At 32.7% G+C, this 14,676-nt stretch overlaps 2 protein-coding genes across 6 annotated transcripts; one reads left to right on the top strand and one right to left on the bottom strand.

The window, feature by feature from the left end:
• Positions 1-476: 476 nt before the first annotated feature.
• On the bottom strand, positions 477-3,057 carry LOC142611531 (putative pectinesterase/pectinesterase inhibitor 28). Its single transcript, XM_075783582.1, has 2 exons — positions 2,067-3,057; positions 477-1,347 (listed from the first exon to the last, which is right to left on the bottom strand). The coding sequence occupies exons 1-2, from the start codon at positions 3,055-3,057 to the stop codon at positions 653-655; spliced, it is 1,686 nt and encodes a 561-aa protein (XP_075639697.1). The 3' UTR covers positions 477-652.
• Positions 3,058-7,881: 4,824 nt separating this feature from the next.
• On the top strand, positions 7,882-14,250 carry LOC142613861 (uncharacterized). 5 transcript variants are annotated; one of them, XR_012840318.1, is made up of 7 exons: positions 11,995-12,425; positions 12,555-12,593; positions 12,831-12,906; positions 13,040-13,146; positions 13,548-13,574; positions 13,676-13,808; positions 13,925-14,250. XR_012840318.1 is itself a non-coding variant. In XM_075786376.1 (6 exons), the coding sequence occupies exons 1-6, from the start codon at positions 7,957-7,959 to the stop codon at positions 13,977-13,979; spliced, it is 405 nt and encodes a 134-aa protein (XP_075642491.1). In that variant the 5' UTR covers positions 7,882-7,956; the 3' UTR covers positions 13,980-14,250. The 5 variants fall into 5 exon arrangements, 2 of the variants coding, with proteins under 2 accessions (XP_075642491.1, XP_075642490.1); XM_075786376.1 differs by lacking the exons at positions 11,995-12,425; positions 12,555-12,593; positions 12,831-12,906; positions 13,040-13,146 and adding exons at positions 7,882-8,022; positions 8,380-8,472; positions 9,253-9,283; XR_012840320.1 differs by lacking the exons at positions 11,995-12,425; positions 12,555-12,593; positions 12,831-12,906; ... (2 more) ...; positions 13,676-13,808; positions 13,925-14,250 and adding exons at positions 7,882-8,022; positions 8,380-8,472; positions 9,253-9,283; positions 9,677-9,804; positions 10,546-10,926.
• Positions 14,251-14,676: the final 426 nt, after the last annotated feature.

Raw genomic sequence — 14,676 nt, 5'->3', positions numbered from 1 at the left:
ATTGTTTTGATATCAAAAGCTATCAATTTCGTTATTCAAATTTTATTTTCTTCTTTTAGACAATGAAATGGAAGAAATGGGCAAGGTTTAAAATGGGGAGAATCATTTATTGAGAAATTAGGATTACAATAATGCTTATATATGACATTACCCTATTTGGTTATAACCTCAAAAATACCTTTGATTTTGCGGTACCCAATAAAGTCCTGAGGCCAATTGGCCTAGAACCAAATATGAGCCAACTCCGTTGTATTTATTCTGATATATCTGGATCAATTTCTAGAACTTGCTTATTTATTTTTAATTCAAATGGTCTATTTTAATATTATATAATCATATATATATTATTAATAATTTGAATAATGGCATACAACATACAAGAAGTCAGATTTTTCAAATTTTTCTTTTCTTGTATAATGACACAACAAAATCACATTCTACATGAAAGAGGGACCCAAGGACACTAAAAAGAGACACAAATTGCTAAAAACATAAACAAAGCCCATCGATCGATCGGCTTTAGCCAAAATAATACGTATGTAATTTTTTTTTTTTTTTTTTTTTTTTTTGTTATCTAAGTTTACCCTCAAATTGTTATACAAACATTTGAATGATATCTTAGTGGGTCTCTCTCAATCACTACCTCCACGACTCAGTTTTTCAAAGCGGGCAAGTAAGGAGCTCCGGTAGTCTTCAACCAGTAATTGCCTTGAATGAAAGAATTAACAGTGAATTGAAGAGCCTCACTCCTTCTGATGACTCTGACATTTCTCCATTTCACTCTCCTCCTGAAGGTAGCACCAGGGCCACGATTACCATACTCAAAGTAACTACAGGTTGCAAGGGCAAAGTCTCCAGACCAAGGCAAATAACCAGCTGGGTTAATGAAATCTGCCAAAGTAGTCTCCATGATCACAGTCCTGGCATACTCCTTCCATGGCCTTCCCAAGTATGTTGGGAACCTGAACCTGACAGGGAAGAGTTTTCGCTCTGGGACAATCCTGGAGTTGTGGATAACCAAAGCTGTGGTCTCACGCTTGTCAGCTCTGCCATGTGCAGTCACTGTGTTTTGTTGGTTGTCCATAGGCTTCCTGACGATGATCAAACAGTTCTGGATAACTGTGGCAGAGTCACCAAAGATGAAATCCACAGTGCCTGAAATCACACAGTTGCGGTAGAATTGTCTATGTGCTTGGACGTACAATGTGTCTTGGTACGCATCCATCCTGCAGTTGTAGATGACTGCCATGTCTGATTGGACACGGAGAGCCACAGCTTGGTGTCCTTCTGGACCAGCAGTGTTGGTGAATCCCATTGACTTGGCAATGAACCCTTGTCCAATTGCAGCTGCATCATGCACATGCAAAACAACAAGGTGCAAATGTTTATTACATACACAGTACACACTTCTTTTTTGTGAACCAAGATTGTGACTTGAATCACAGTATTACAAATGAGTGAATTACACAACTTTTTTTATTTGTAGCGATGATAAATTGTAATTAGTGTTACATGATTTTCACCAGAATCACTGTTAATATCATTTTTTTTTTTTTTACACTAATCATAATATATCAGTTTAACAATTATAAAATTTATTATGTTATTAAACTATCGTTTGAACTATCATTAATATTACTTTTATTGTATACTAATTACAACATATGTATTTGGCACCAATTTATTTAGTTTTTTATTGAAAATGTGCTAAGGATAATTATACTCTCAAAAAATTAAATTTTAAAAAGTTATATGCAAAAATTAAAAGCTAACATAAACTTACCCAACATATAATCTTAATATTTATGAAATCTATTGTGTCATTAGAGTATTGGATTAATTTTTAAAAAAATCTATTATATATTAATATTATAATTATTAATTATTACAAATTTTAATACATTGATCTTATAACATGATACGTCAATTTTTAAAACACAAAACAATAACATAATTAAAAAGTGAAATAAAATCCTCTTCAATTTACTTAAAATGAATTGAAAGCATTTCATGCTAACATTTTATTTTTCGAATTGAAAATTTTAAATGGGTGACATTATACTTACAGAAGGTGGCAGTCTTGAAGGTGGAGAAGCCACCCTTGTTGCTCTTGTTGCCGGTGACAATGGTCTTTCTGGGTCCATCACCATAGATGAAGACGTTCTTCTGATCCTTGGTTACGGTAATGTACTCGTTATAGACTCCAGCCTTGACATAGATAATATATCGGCCTCTGAGGTTCTTGGGGTAAGCAGCAAGTGCAGCAGAAATGGTCTTGAATTGTCCACTTCCATCCTTAGCCACAACCGCGTTGGGTCTGGCTCCTCTTGCAGCCAAAAGCTTGCGGTCTGAGGCTGAGAACCATGTTGGATACCCATCCTCACCGAGAAGTCTGCGACTACCACTACTGGGCTTGATATTGAATTCCAAACCATACGCCTTGAGGATTGCACCAAGCTCACTAACAATAGCCAAAGCATTGCTGGTGAGCGATGAAGCATTTTGGAGATTCTTGCCCATGAGGCTTTGGTATTCAGGTGCTTCTGAAAGCCCATCAAGGCAAGAAGTTTGGTACGAGATAACAGCGCTCAACCAGTTCTTAATCTCAGTCGCCTTGTCAGTCATGTTGTTAACATTGCTCTCACCCACCATAGAGAACGAGGCTTGGAGCTCATCCACAGCGAATTGTAACAAATCTTTGCAATCCTCCGCTTCCATTTTCACTCTAGGGGTGCTAGATGACACATTCTTTATGAGATCATCAGAGAAGTTCAATGCTTTGGAAACCTCATTGATTGTGGATTGTAATGCAGCCTTGAGAAATTCCTTAGGGTCTTTGACTCCTTGGTCAGCAACGGGGGTAAGGGTCTTCTGGCAAATTTCCTGGTAATCTGTCTTTCCACAGAAGGCTGAGACAGCCTTCTGTTGTGTTGAAATCTGGTCGCTAGCGCTGTCGCTCTTGGACGAACTTTGGTGTTGAACTACACCCACAATAGCAAGAGCTACACCAACAACAAGAATGACAGAAATTGCAGATACAGCGGCTTTTCCTATCATCTTGTTTTTTTTGTTGTTTTTTTTTTTTTTATATAATGTTTTTCAATTCAATGTGTGTATATATATATATATATATACAATGTGTGTATGTCTCTCCCACCCAAATCAAAGCAAAATACTCCGGCTTCCCCGCCAAATGAAATTAATTAAGGCGAGGCGGGTCGGAGAGAAATTAAGATGCTTTTATTAAAGAATGCGAGTTCTTCTCTCTCTCTTTTTTGGTGTGGAAGCAGATAGACATGAATAGGGTATGTTTTTATAGCTGTTTTAATTTTCTTTAATTAGTGTGAGTAATAAATCTTTTTTGTTATTATCTCTCTGCATGGATGGTTATGGACCTTATGGTAGTTAGTGAACGTTAACTTTCAATGGCTGACCGATATTTTGGAAGATGAGTTGTATTGTTGTGGCTAAGGATAACCTCCCAAAAAGAGGTTATGTCACAAAGGCAATGGCAATGCTAAAATTAGCTAGATTAGGATTTAGGACAGTTCAAACAGACCACCATCATTTAACTTCTTTACCATTCCAAGCAACCAGTTATTTTTGGTGGTTTCAAATTGAATGGCTCTAATTAATTATGTTGACAGAGGAGTTCGATCGTGTACTAATACTTATGCAATAACACGGGAGAAATTAACTTCCCTATCTTGCATGCATGTTTGAGTTTTAATTGAATTATTATTTTTTTATATAAATATTAACCTATTAGTCAGAGGGAAAATATTAAAACCACAAACTAATTTACAAAATGCTAATGTGGCGGGCGATTATATAAAAATTGTGATGTTAATAGTGGGGCCCAAATAAAAACTAATAAGACTTTGTCACATCATCAAAGTTTGTAAAAATGTTATAAAATAGTTACTCATGTCTAATTATAACATTTCATCATCTTTATATAGGAGAGATTCAAAGAAATTATTATTTACACCGGAAGAACTACTAATGTGGTCTTCCCTTACCAATGAAATGATGTTATCAATGCAAATGTATATGTGTGTTTCTTAATCAGCCCAAGGAATAAAAAAAATAAAAATTACCAAATGATATCACATTTATATAAATAATAACATTCTATTGGTTGGAAGGTTAGTGAAGACCATGTCAGTAGTCTTCATGATCGTGATCATTATCTCATAAGATCATATTTCCCTCTTTGAATGGGACTAAATTTTTTTTAACGTAAAAGGAATTAATTGTTGTTTTATTTAAAAACAATCATTCTATAACAAAAATAAATAAATGATTAATTAGGTTTTCATTTCCCACATTTTATTTAGCTTATTATACTCATATATATATATATATATATATATTAATATTAAGATGAAGATATTAAGATGCAATCATTTACTAACAAAGACAAAAACAAAAACAAAATAATGTGTATTTTTTAAATACTAGGCTGGCTAGGATTTTATTTTGTTGAAGTTAGAGAGCATTCATAGTGGTATTGCTAAAAATTTTAGTTTTTAGCACCTTAAAAAATTACTTTATATATTTTACCACCCCACTTTCCAATACACGTAATATCAAATGTTCTATTTTTTATCACTTCATTTAAAATAATATAAATGCTCCTTATAATAAAAAATGAAGAGAGAAAATTTGAATTTTTTAATTGAAGGAAGAGTAATTTTAATAAAAGATTATATTTTATTTTTAACAACATGCTACAGTCAACTAGCATAAATACCAATTTACTGTAGTTGCAAAAAAATGTAGCTTTAACTTCTCCAACAACACATGATTTTTTGATTCTTTGGTGGTAAAAATTTTTTTTTTTTTTTTTTTTGCTAAAATACAATCACCATTGTGAATGTTTTTATTATTTTTGTTAAATTTTTGAGTTGAATAGTTATTATTTGGATCAAACTTGTTAGTCTTATTGAGAAGAATGGGAGTCTAAGGTTTTGAAACCAGCTATAAAAATAAAATACATAATAACTAAAAGAAAAAAAATTTGGACCCAAGGGGGGCTCAGGCCCCCTTGGGCCACCACTTGAATCCGTACCTGCTTTGCATTGAGCTCCTTGCTTGCAAAAAAAAAATGTGTGTATATATATATATATATATTAGACTGACTTGTTTTCTCTATCCTTGAAAAAAAATTTGAACACCTTATTTGAAAATTTCAAGAATATAGGTTCAATATAATGATATATCCACAATATTTTCACAACAAATCTTATGTGGTAAATTGTTATTGATTTTTTTTTTCGATAATAAACTCACACACAGGGTAAAGGGAAAGAGATTTTTGGAAAACTTATAATACAACATAATACATACTCAAAAGGGTCTGGTAAGTTGTTATTGGTTTTAATGCAGGCCCACTACTGACATCATACCTAGGATTTATTATGAAAATATTGCGGACGTAGTATTACTCCAAAAATAATCTTGATCTCCAAACATAATTCTTAACTACCCCTTAAACAAAATAATAATAAAATCTCAAATAACAAAAATAAAATATTATCCCAAATAATAATAAAAATAGTCCAAACAACAACAAATAGACAAATTATGCAACAAAAATCTCATTAAAAAAAACTAGCCTCACACGCGCTTCGCGCGTGAGATGAGGCTTCTTTTTTTTTTAGTGGTAGTAGCAAAAAAAAAATCTATGTTTTTTATTATATATTTAACTTTTATTTTGAAATTTTAATTTATAAGTGGATAAATACATTTGAAAATCAATAGGAAAGTAACCCTATTTTTTAGGCAATGTTTTAGTGGAAGTTAGGGTTATATTTTTACAACATAATACACACTCAAAATGGTCTGGTAAGTTGATATTGATTTTAATGCAAGCCCATTACTGACATCATACCTAGGACTTATTGTGAAAATTTTGCAGATGTGGTATTACTCCAAAAATAATCTTGATCTCCAAACACATTTCTTAACTACCCCTTAAAAAAAATAATAAAAGCTCAAATAACAAAAATAAAATATTAGCCCAAATAATAATAAAAATAGTCCAAACAACAACAAATAGACAAATTATGCAACAAAAAGCTCATTAAAAAAAAATAGATGCAAAATATATATTTACCCAAAAAAATAGAATCTGAGCATGTGCAACGTGCATGCTTAGAGGCTAGTTATATATAATTATTTTCTTACTTAAACTCATAATAAGTTATTAAACCCATACAATCCTTCTCAAAAAAAGTTAAATTCATACCATATTACTATATAAATTTAAAGGGTAAATTACATATTTGATCTCTATCCTATATACCATATTTCAGTTTGATCCCTAACTTTTTAATTGTGTCAATTTGATCCCTAAACTTTCAATACTATATCAATTTAGTCTTTACTGTTATCTTTTTGACGAAAATTGATAACTTGTCTAATGGCTAAAATAAAAAAATTAACTTCCATTGATGTTACAATAAACTAAAATTTTATTTTGATCATTTGTCATGTCAGCAATTTTCATCTAATATATAACAGCAGAGACTAAATTAACATGACACTAAAATGTTAGAGACTGAATTGACACAATTGAAAAATTATGGACAAAATTGAAATATGGTTTAAATGATAGAGACCAAATATGTAGCTTACCCAAATTTAAATCATAAGACCTTTAAAAGATAACAACAGTTTTTGTACATATTTTTTTTTCTTGAATTTATACTATATACTAGCCTTATCACACGCGTTTCGCGCTTGCGATGATGCTTTTTTTTTTAGTAGTTGTAGCAAAAAAAAATCTATATTTTTTTATTTTATATATATAATTTTTATTTTAAGAATCTAATTTATAAGTGGATAAATAAATTTGAAAATCAACAGGAAATTGACTTTATTTTTTAGGCAATATTTTAGTGGAAGTTAGAGTTATATTTTTACTGAATTGTCCTTTAGTTTTATCTCTACTTAAACATAGGGATGTAGGAGTATTTTAGAATTCAAAAAAAAAATCCGGTCCAAATAGGAGAAGTCCCTTTTTTTTTTTGTAAAAGTTAATAATTTAAATCCATTATAATGTGAGATTACTACATTTTTGAATCACAAAAAAAATCTAGGAGTGTGATACAAATTATAATGGATGCAATTTATTAACCTTTACAAAAAAAAAAAATAGAAAAGCAATTTGAAAACTATCAGGAGAGTGGTCCTATTTTGTAGGTAACGTTTTAGTGGGAGTTAAAGATGTATCTACTTATATAAAAATAAAAAATAAATAAATAACAAGTTTATATATCTATTTAGTTTAATTTAGTTTTTTTTTGGATAACTTTTTTTAAATTTTTTTTTTTTTAGAAACATAGGGTGTTTTTTCTTAAGGAAAAAAACACAGGCTTGTTTAATTTATTTTTCTATTTAAAAAAAACAATAAACATATAGTTACTTCGAAGAAGTGGGTTAGTGGAAGAGTGTTTCTATTTCGCAAGCAATGTTTTAGGGCAAGTTAGACATGTATTTTTACCAGACTATCCTTGAATTTTTTCTCTACTTAAATCTAGGGTTGTAAGGGTATTTTGGAACAAAAAATACTCCAATTCAAACGGGAAAAATCCCTTAAATAATAGTATAGATAAGATTTTTTTTTTTTTTTAATTCATGATAAAATTTCTCCTCTAGCCTAATATAAGTGTATATGTTTATGAAATTTCCTCCTAGAGACTTAAACCCGGCTCTTGCCTCCCACACCCCACAAATTGCCTCCCACACCCCACAAAAATTTATACTTGTAGAATGACCATCACACCAAATATGCAATAATATAATTTTCTTTTTTGAATATGGGGTTAAAAAATACCTTCATTAATAAGGTTAACCTCATTTAGATAGACTCCTAAAATTTAGGATTTTTTAGCTATAAATTCAAGAAAAAAAGGATCCCAGAACAATAAAGAAGACGACCTGTCAGAAATGCAGGGTGATGAGGCCAGAACCTTGCTCGGGTTCCCTCCCAATTCTCACCCTACCCTCTCTCAGGTACCCTAATTCAAGTTTCTCTCTCTAATTCCCTCTGATCCCATAATTGTTTTTATTGCATAATTTGGGTTTTTTTGGATGATGATTATCATGTTTAAAGGAGCTAATTTGACTCAGTTTATGGACTCAATTTTAGATTTTGTGGATGACCCAGTTTGTATTTTGAGTTGTAGTTTGAGACTGTAGCTCAATTATTGGTTCTGGGTTTCAATTTCTAGCTCATACATACTGGAGAATGGGTCTTGTTGATAATTTGTGATTTTGATGGATTGTATGATTGTAGTTTTTGTGCCATAGGATTTTTTTTTAGTTGATGATTAGTATTGGTAATTGTTATGGTGTGGGTTATGATTGTAGGTTAAAGCAGCTTACAAAAGGAAGGTATGGGAGTCTCATCCTGACCTTTTTCCAGCTCAACAAAAACCCCACGCAGAGTCAAAGTTCAAATCGGTAAGGATACTGTGCCTAAACATTTTGAAGTTTAGGTAATTGCTTTTTCTTTTTTCTTTTTTCTCTTTTGCCTAGCTTGCATAATTAGTTTTACTATAGTTACATACATGATCTACCATATGCAATGTTAGATAAGGTTTGGGGTGTGTCTGGTTGGTACTTTATTGGGTTGGGGGATGATCACTTGTGATCAATGAAAGATCGACACTAGATATCGTGGAGTGGAAGAACTAGAATTGTATGATTTTTGTAGAGGTTATGATCAAATATACGGAATGCTGCATTTTCATAAGTGATAAAATTATGTTTTATTTTATTCCTTTTTGAAAAATAAACACTAGATATGGGAGACAATCATAGATTTACCATATTGGTCTTCCACAGTTGGAAAAGCCAGTTCTTGATTGGGAGTTCAGGTTCCTGTCTGCCATAGAGCCTTTTCAAGGTTAATGTCAACACTGCACAATCTTTTCACTAGCATAAATTTTAGAATCAGCTAGGAAAATCAGACTCCTCATCACCTTTCAGCCATTTTCTGTCTGTAGATGAAATAAACTTATAAAGTATGTTTAACCTGGCCATAGCCTTTTCTAGCATTGTTTTCACATTAATTAGGTCTCGGATGACAGAACATGAGTATGTGAACCCCTATTTTAACATGAGGATTACAGAGTACTGCTATTCATTATTTTCTGAAATTTTGCATTTTCTTTCAGATAATTATGTCAGTTTCATTTGTAGTCATGGAATAACTGACCTCAACATGTGAATTTGCTGCAGATTTCAGAAGCATACTCTTGCCTGCTGTCTGGTAATTTTCCTATCGTAAAAAAGACCAGAGGTGTAAGATAGAGTCATGGTTTGCAAACTCCCAAATGGACTAAAGAAGTTATTGGACAAACTTTTCAATCTCGATTTTCAATCTACCAATTTAGCATAATCAACTCAAGACGTTAATAAAATTCATGTTCTAAATTTTCAGAATGATGCATTATTTAAACCATGCCACTTTATGCTGTTTCTGTTTGTCTGTTGAAATGACATTGATTTGGTTGAGTTGTTTGATATTTTCTGTACTTATTTTCCAATTTGCTTCTTCTTCTTCTTCTTCTTTTTTTCCCCTTTGCCCTTTCTCTTGTATATCTCATTGTACCCATTGTTGAGTTCCCTTTAACTGTTACTGTAGTTTTAAGTGTTAGCTTAGGCTCGATCAAGTGATTTATTTGAGGATTCTGAAGAAGATATCTAAGCCAACTGGATAGTCTTGGGGACATGCAACAGGAGATAAGCACTTGGGAAGGAATTCCAGTCTATCAGACAGGCAAATACATTGTACGACTCACATCTCTTTCCCCCTTTTTGCCTTGCAGACACTATTGACATAATTAAACTGTCACTCTATTATGAATGGATCAAAAAAAATTATCATGTATGATGAATTGAAAGTTTGAAAGAATTTATGAAAATTTATGGTATTTGTTTCAGCTGTATCAAAACTGAAATTCATGGTGAAATCGTATTGTGAAGATTAACTAGTTGATCAGTGACATGATATTTTTGTTTGTATAAGACTTAGCACCAAATTGAATTTTCCTTTGAGATAATAAGGGTGATAAAACCAGAACTGGTTTTCAATTTCCACTATAGTTTTGAATTTTTCTGCTTAGGATTAGGATTTCATGTTACTTATAAAGTTATAATTATGTGTAGGGCTTTTTGAAGATTTTTAAACCCTGAATGGTATTTGCCTGTGGGATTAGACACACAAACTTAGTTCCCCTAGATTACCTAATACACGACTCTGGTGGGTGGAATTGTATATCTGTGGTTTACTTCCCAAAGGTGGGTCCAAAGGGCCCACCTTGGTGAGTTATATATATATATATATATATATATATATATATATATATATATATATATATATATATATATGTATGTATATCTGTGTTCCTTTCAATTTCACCTCCCACCCGAGGTTGGGAGGGAGGGTTGGGGGGGGGGGGGGGGGGTGGAGGGGGGGTTTCTTATTTTCTGAAGCAGTTTATTTATTTGATTATTTCCAATCATATACAGGAAGAAGATAAAGTTTCTACAGCTGGCTACTTACCACATGGTTGAAGAGATGGCCCCACTTTGGTCCTTAGGATATCTTGATCCTGGATGGGAGAACGGTATAGCTCAGGATGAAAGGAAAACGAAGGTTAAATGCAACTATTGCGGGAAAATGGTCAGCAGTGGAATATTTAGATTGTAGCAACATTTGGTTAGACTGACTGGAGAGGTTACTCATTGTGAAAAGGTTCTGGAGGATGTATGCTTGAGTATGAGGAAAAACCTGGAAGGATGTCATTCTGTTAGGAAGTGAAGGCAGTCTGAATCTGAACGCGGATCTTTAATTTCCACTCTAATGAATATAATGGGATGTAAGAAGCAAGTGTAGGATATAAACAGAAAGGAAAGAAAGTGATGACTTATGACAACTTAAATAGTGGATTCTCCCCTCTCCGGACATAGGACACGTAGACCCTGCGTGGGAACATTTTGTTCCTCAAGATGAAATGAAGAAAAGGGTTAAATGCAACGATTGTGAAAAAATAATCAGTGGAGGCATAAATAGGTTCAAACAACATCTGGCTAGGATCCCAGGAGAAGTTGCATACTGTGAAAAGGCACCTGAATATGTGTATCTAAAAATTAAGGAGAACATGAAATGGCACCGTACTGGCAGAAGGCCTTGGAAACCAGTTATTAAGGCAATATCCACTCTGTATATGCATTCAGACAATGAGAAAGAAGAGGAGCATGATGAAGGATTTTTGCAATGTAAATAGGGAAATGCTGGCTTTGGATTATAAAGTTTTAGACAGTGAAATTGGAAATAATGTCAAGGGGAGGTGTCCTGGTACCAATGCTGCTGAAACTAAAAGATCAAGATTAGATTCTGTATTTTTGAAATCACTGAAAAGCCAGACATCCCCACTCTTCAAGCTAGTAAGAACAAAGATGATATGTGAGAAGAAAACTTGCAAGGAAGTGTTATCTGCCATCTGCAAATTCTTTTATCATTCAGGAATCCCTTTGAATGCAGCAAACTCCCCGTACTTCCATAAACTGCTAGAGTTGGTTGGCCAATATGTACAAGGTCTGAAAGGTCCTTTTAGCCAACTAATATCTGATTGATTCCTTGAAGATGAGATCACTACCATTTAAGAATATGTAACAGAGTTTAAAGCATATTGGGCAGTTACTGGCTGCTCTATCATGGCTGATAGTTGGAAAGATGTGCAGGGTAGGAAATAATAATTTTTTTGGTTTCTTGCCCTCGTGGTTTAGATTTTGTTTCTTCCATTGATGTCACTGATATAATAGAAGATGCTGCAAACCTTTTTAAGCTGTTGGACAAGGTAGAGGAAAAGATGGGTGAGGAAAGTCTCCTTTTAAATGTGAAAAGGTTCCTGCTAAGATGTTTCTATCTAACCTCCATCATAGATAATAAGTAAGAAATTTTTATTGAAGAGAAAAGGAAATTTTTATTTTGAAATCATGTGCCGTCTATTGCATTGATAAAATGCTGATGATTTTCTTAATATAAAAAAGGTAGGAAAAATGCATGGATAAAGCCGAAAAAATTACAAGATTTATCTATAACAGCGCATGGTTTTTAAGTTTTATGAAGAAAGAATTCACAAAGGATCAGGAACTTCTCAGTGGTGGAATATCTAAAGAATTCACAAAAAATCTTAGAACCTATAGCAGAAGTTCTTCAAAAGATGGAAAGTGATGAAAGCCGGTCAATGTATTTTATATATAATGACATGCATAGAGCTAAGCTTGCAATTAAAGCCATTCATGGTGATGATGCACAAAAATATGAACCTTTCTGGAGTGTGATAGACAACCACTGGAATTCATTATTCCTGCATCCTCTCTGGTATCAACCTGATTTCATAATGGTATGAGAAGTAATGAATTTTTATGTTCTTTATCATAATTCTCATTATTTCTTATTTCAAATTCATAATTTTTCTGAGACATATTATCTTGAGGTGATTCTTAGTCTAAATGAATGTATTGTTTGACAGGAATCAGACAATGGGAAAAGGATTGCTGCCTCCATGCAGGTACTGGTTTCTTATTGTTTTTATCTTATGCCTATGACATTCTATTTTTATGGCAGAACTAATTTTAAAGCAATTTAGTTGCTTCCTTAGTGCTTGAATGTGAAAATGTTCATTCAGATGCACTAGTTGCCCATATAAAGCAGTTGATACTCGTTCCTTTGTTTTTTCTTTTTTTTTTCTTTTAAACTGTTTTGCTTTACTTTCCTTTTAACCAGTTTTCTGATGTCATCCTATCAGCTTCCTGATTTTGTTTCCTCCAAAGCTGACTTTGGAATGGATTTGGCTATAAGTACAAGAACAGAGCTTGATCCAGGTAATTCAGCTGCGACGCTATATGTAACTTGATTAGCAAAAAAAATATTAATTACGTTGATTAGTACAACTGTCAGAACCTATACTTCTATTCTACTTCACCATGTATATCCTTTTTTTCCCCCTCACTGCAGTTGATATGTTGGTGGTTGTTGGTATATCAACATCTGAATCAGTGACAATAATAGCTCGACTTCTTGTTTTTGGAAGTACTAGGGAGATAGCTCTATTTGTTAATGAGGTATATTTGCCCATTATCTTTCAATTAATTCTTTCTTGTAATCAAATGTCCTATATCGTAGTTTACTTTACAGCTTTCTAATCTGTTTTCTGAATTCATTGCCATTACTTGATCTCAATTTTTAGATGATGTGCTTTGTATCTATGGTTGTAGCTCTGTTTTCCATAAACTCTGGTATATAAGTGACCAAGAAACTCTTAAGATTGAATTTAATGATGGAGTCAGTTAAAGTTTGTCCAATCAAAACCTAGAAGTTATTTGGTTTTGGGTTTGCAAACCATGATAGGAAAGCTGATCACCTTATTGGAAGGATAATGAAGTGGATATGCCTTCATGAGATAATAATGATAATAACAGATTTGACATTGATACATTCATGTTTTTTATGATGCCTTCCACAGGTACAAGAAGACAAGGTTCATCTTCAGGTAATTTCCTTTTAAAAAATCATATTCTACACCTCTGTCTTTTTCATTTAATTTAGCTTGTCTGGTTAATTCTTGTCTGAGATGTCATTTATCTTGGTCAGTTACAAATACACGAGTAGTGAGAACTGGAGTTCCAAGAGCACAAGGAGGAAGAGGAAATGCCGCTTTGATTCGAGTCCCTTTCCTCTTTATTATTTTGGGAACAGTTGCACTCGGGGGATTAAATGCTACAAGGTGATTAATAGACTCAATTATGAGGATGGTCATTTTCTGTTTAAGAAGAGGTTATTTGAGAAGATTTGAATAATTATATATGTTCTTTAACTTCTTTCTATGTTTTTGCTTCTCAGGGCTTATAAAAAGGAAAAGGCCGCACATCCTTCTCACAATCCTTTTCTTCCTTGATCCCCGGCCCTTTAGTGGAATCATAATACACATTATATTCTGTCAGAAAGAAAAAAAATATATACTTTTCAGAATTAATTGTAATTTTCAACTCATCAGTGCAGTTAGCAAAAGAATAATTTGTCCCAGATATCAAAGAACATATGTGTTGGTATATATTATAAGTATGGTCTCTGTTTCAGAATGGATTTTGTTTCTTAGTTTCCTCCTTTGTAAGCTTCAAAATGGCACATGGACCCAACTTTTTAAAAAAGTTTAAAGTTAGATTTAACTCCATTTGCTTACTTTCTATAAAAGAAAATAAGGTAGAGAAAGTGAAAAACAGGATAGTTTATCTTCCGTAGTATAGTAATGTAGATAAACAAAGATAGGATGGAAAGAAGAAAAAGAAAATGTTAAAGCTCCCTTTACATTGTACTGAACTTTTTTGTAAATATTTCGAATTTTGAAGATAATAGTTTGGTCTCTCTAGTGAAATTTTTGAATATATACTTCCATCTTTCCTTTTGCCTTTGTGGTCCATGGCCTACACAATGAAAAGGAACCGAACAAGTAACAAGAATAGAAACTATTCACTTTGGCTTCACCTCAAAAGAGAACGTACAATTTCTTAAATAATTATATTTTTTACACAAAGTAATAAACAAAAATCATAAAGCAGGAGAGAGAGGATTCGAACAAGGATGTCTGTATTTAA

Source organism: Castanea sativa, chromosome 10 (assembly GCF_040712315.1).
Source record: "Castanea sativa cultivar Marrone di Chiusa Pesio chromosome 10, ASM4071231v1".
NCBI classification, from domain to species: Eukaryota; Viridiplantae; Streptophyta; class Magnoliopsida; order Fagales; family Fagaceae; genus Castanea; species Castanea sativa.
This window is presented reverse-complemented; position numbering and strand designations above follow the sequence as displayed.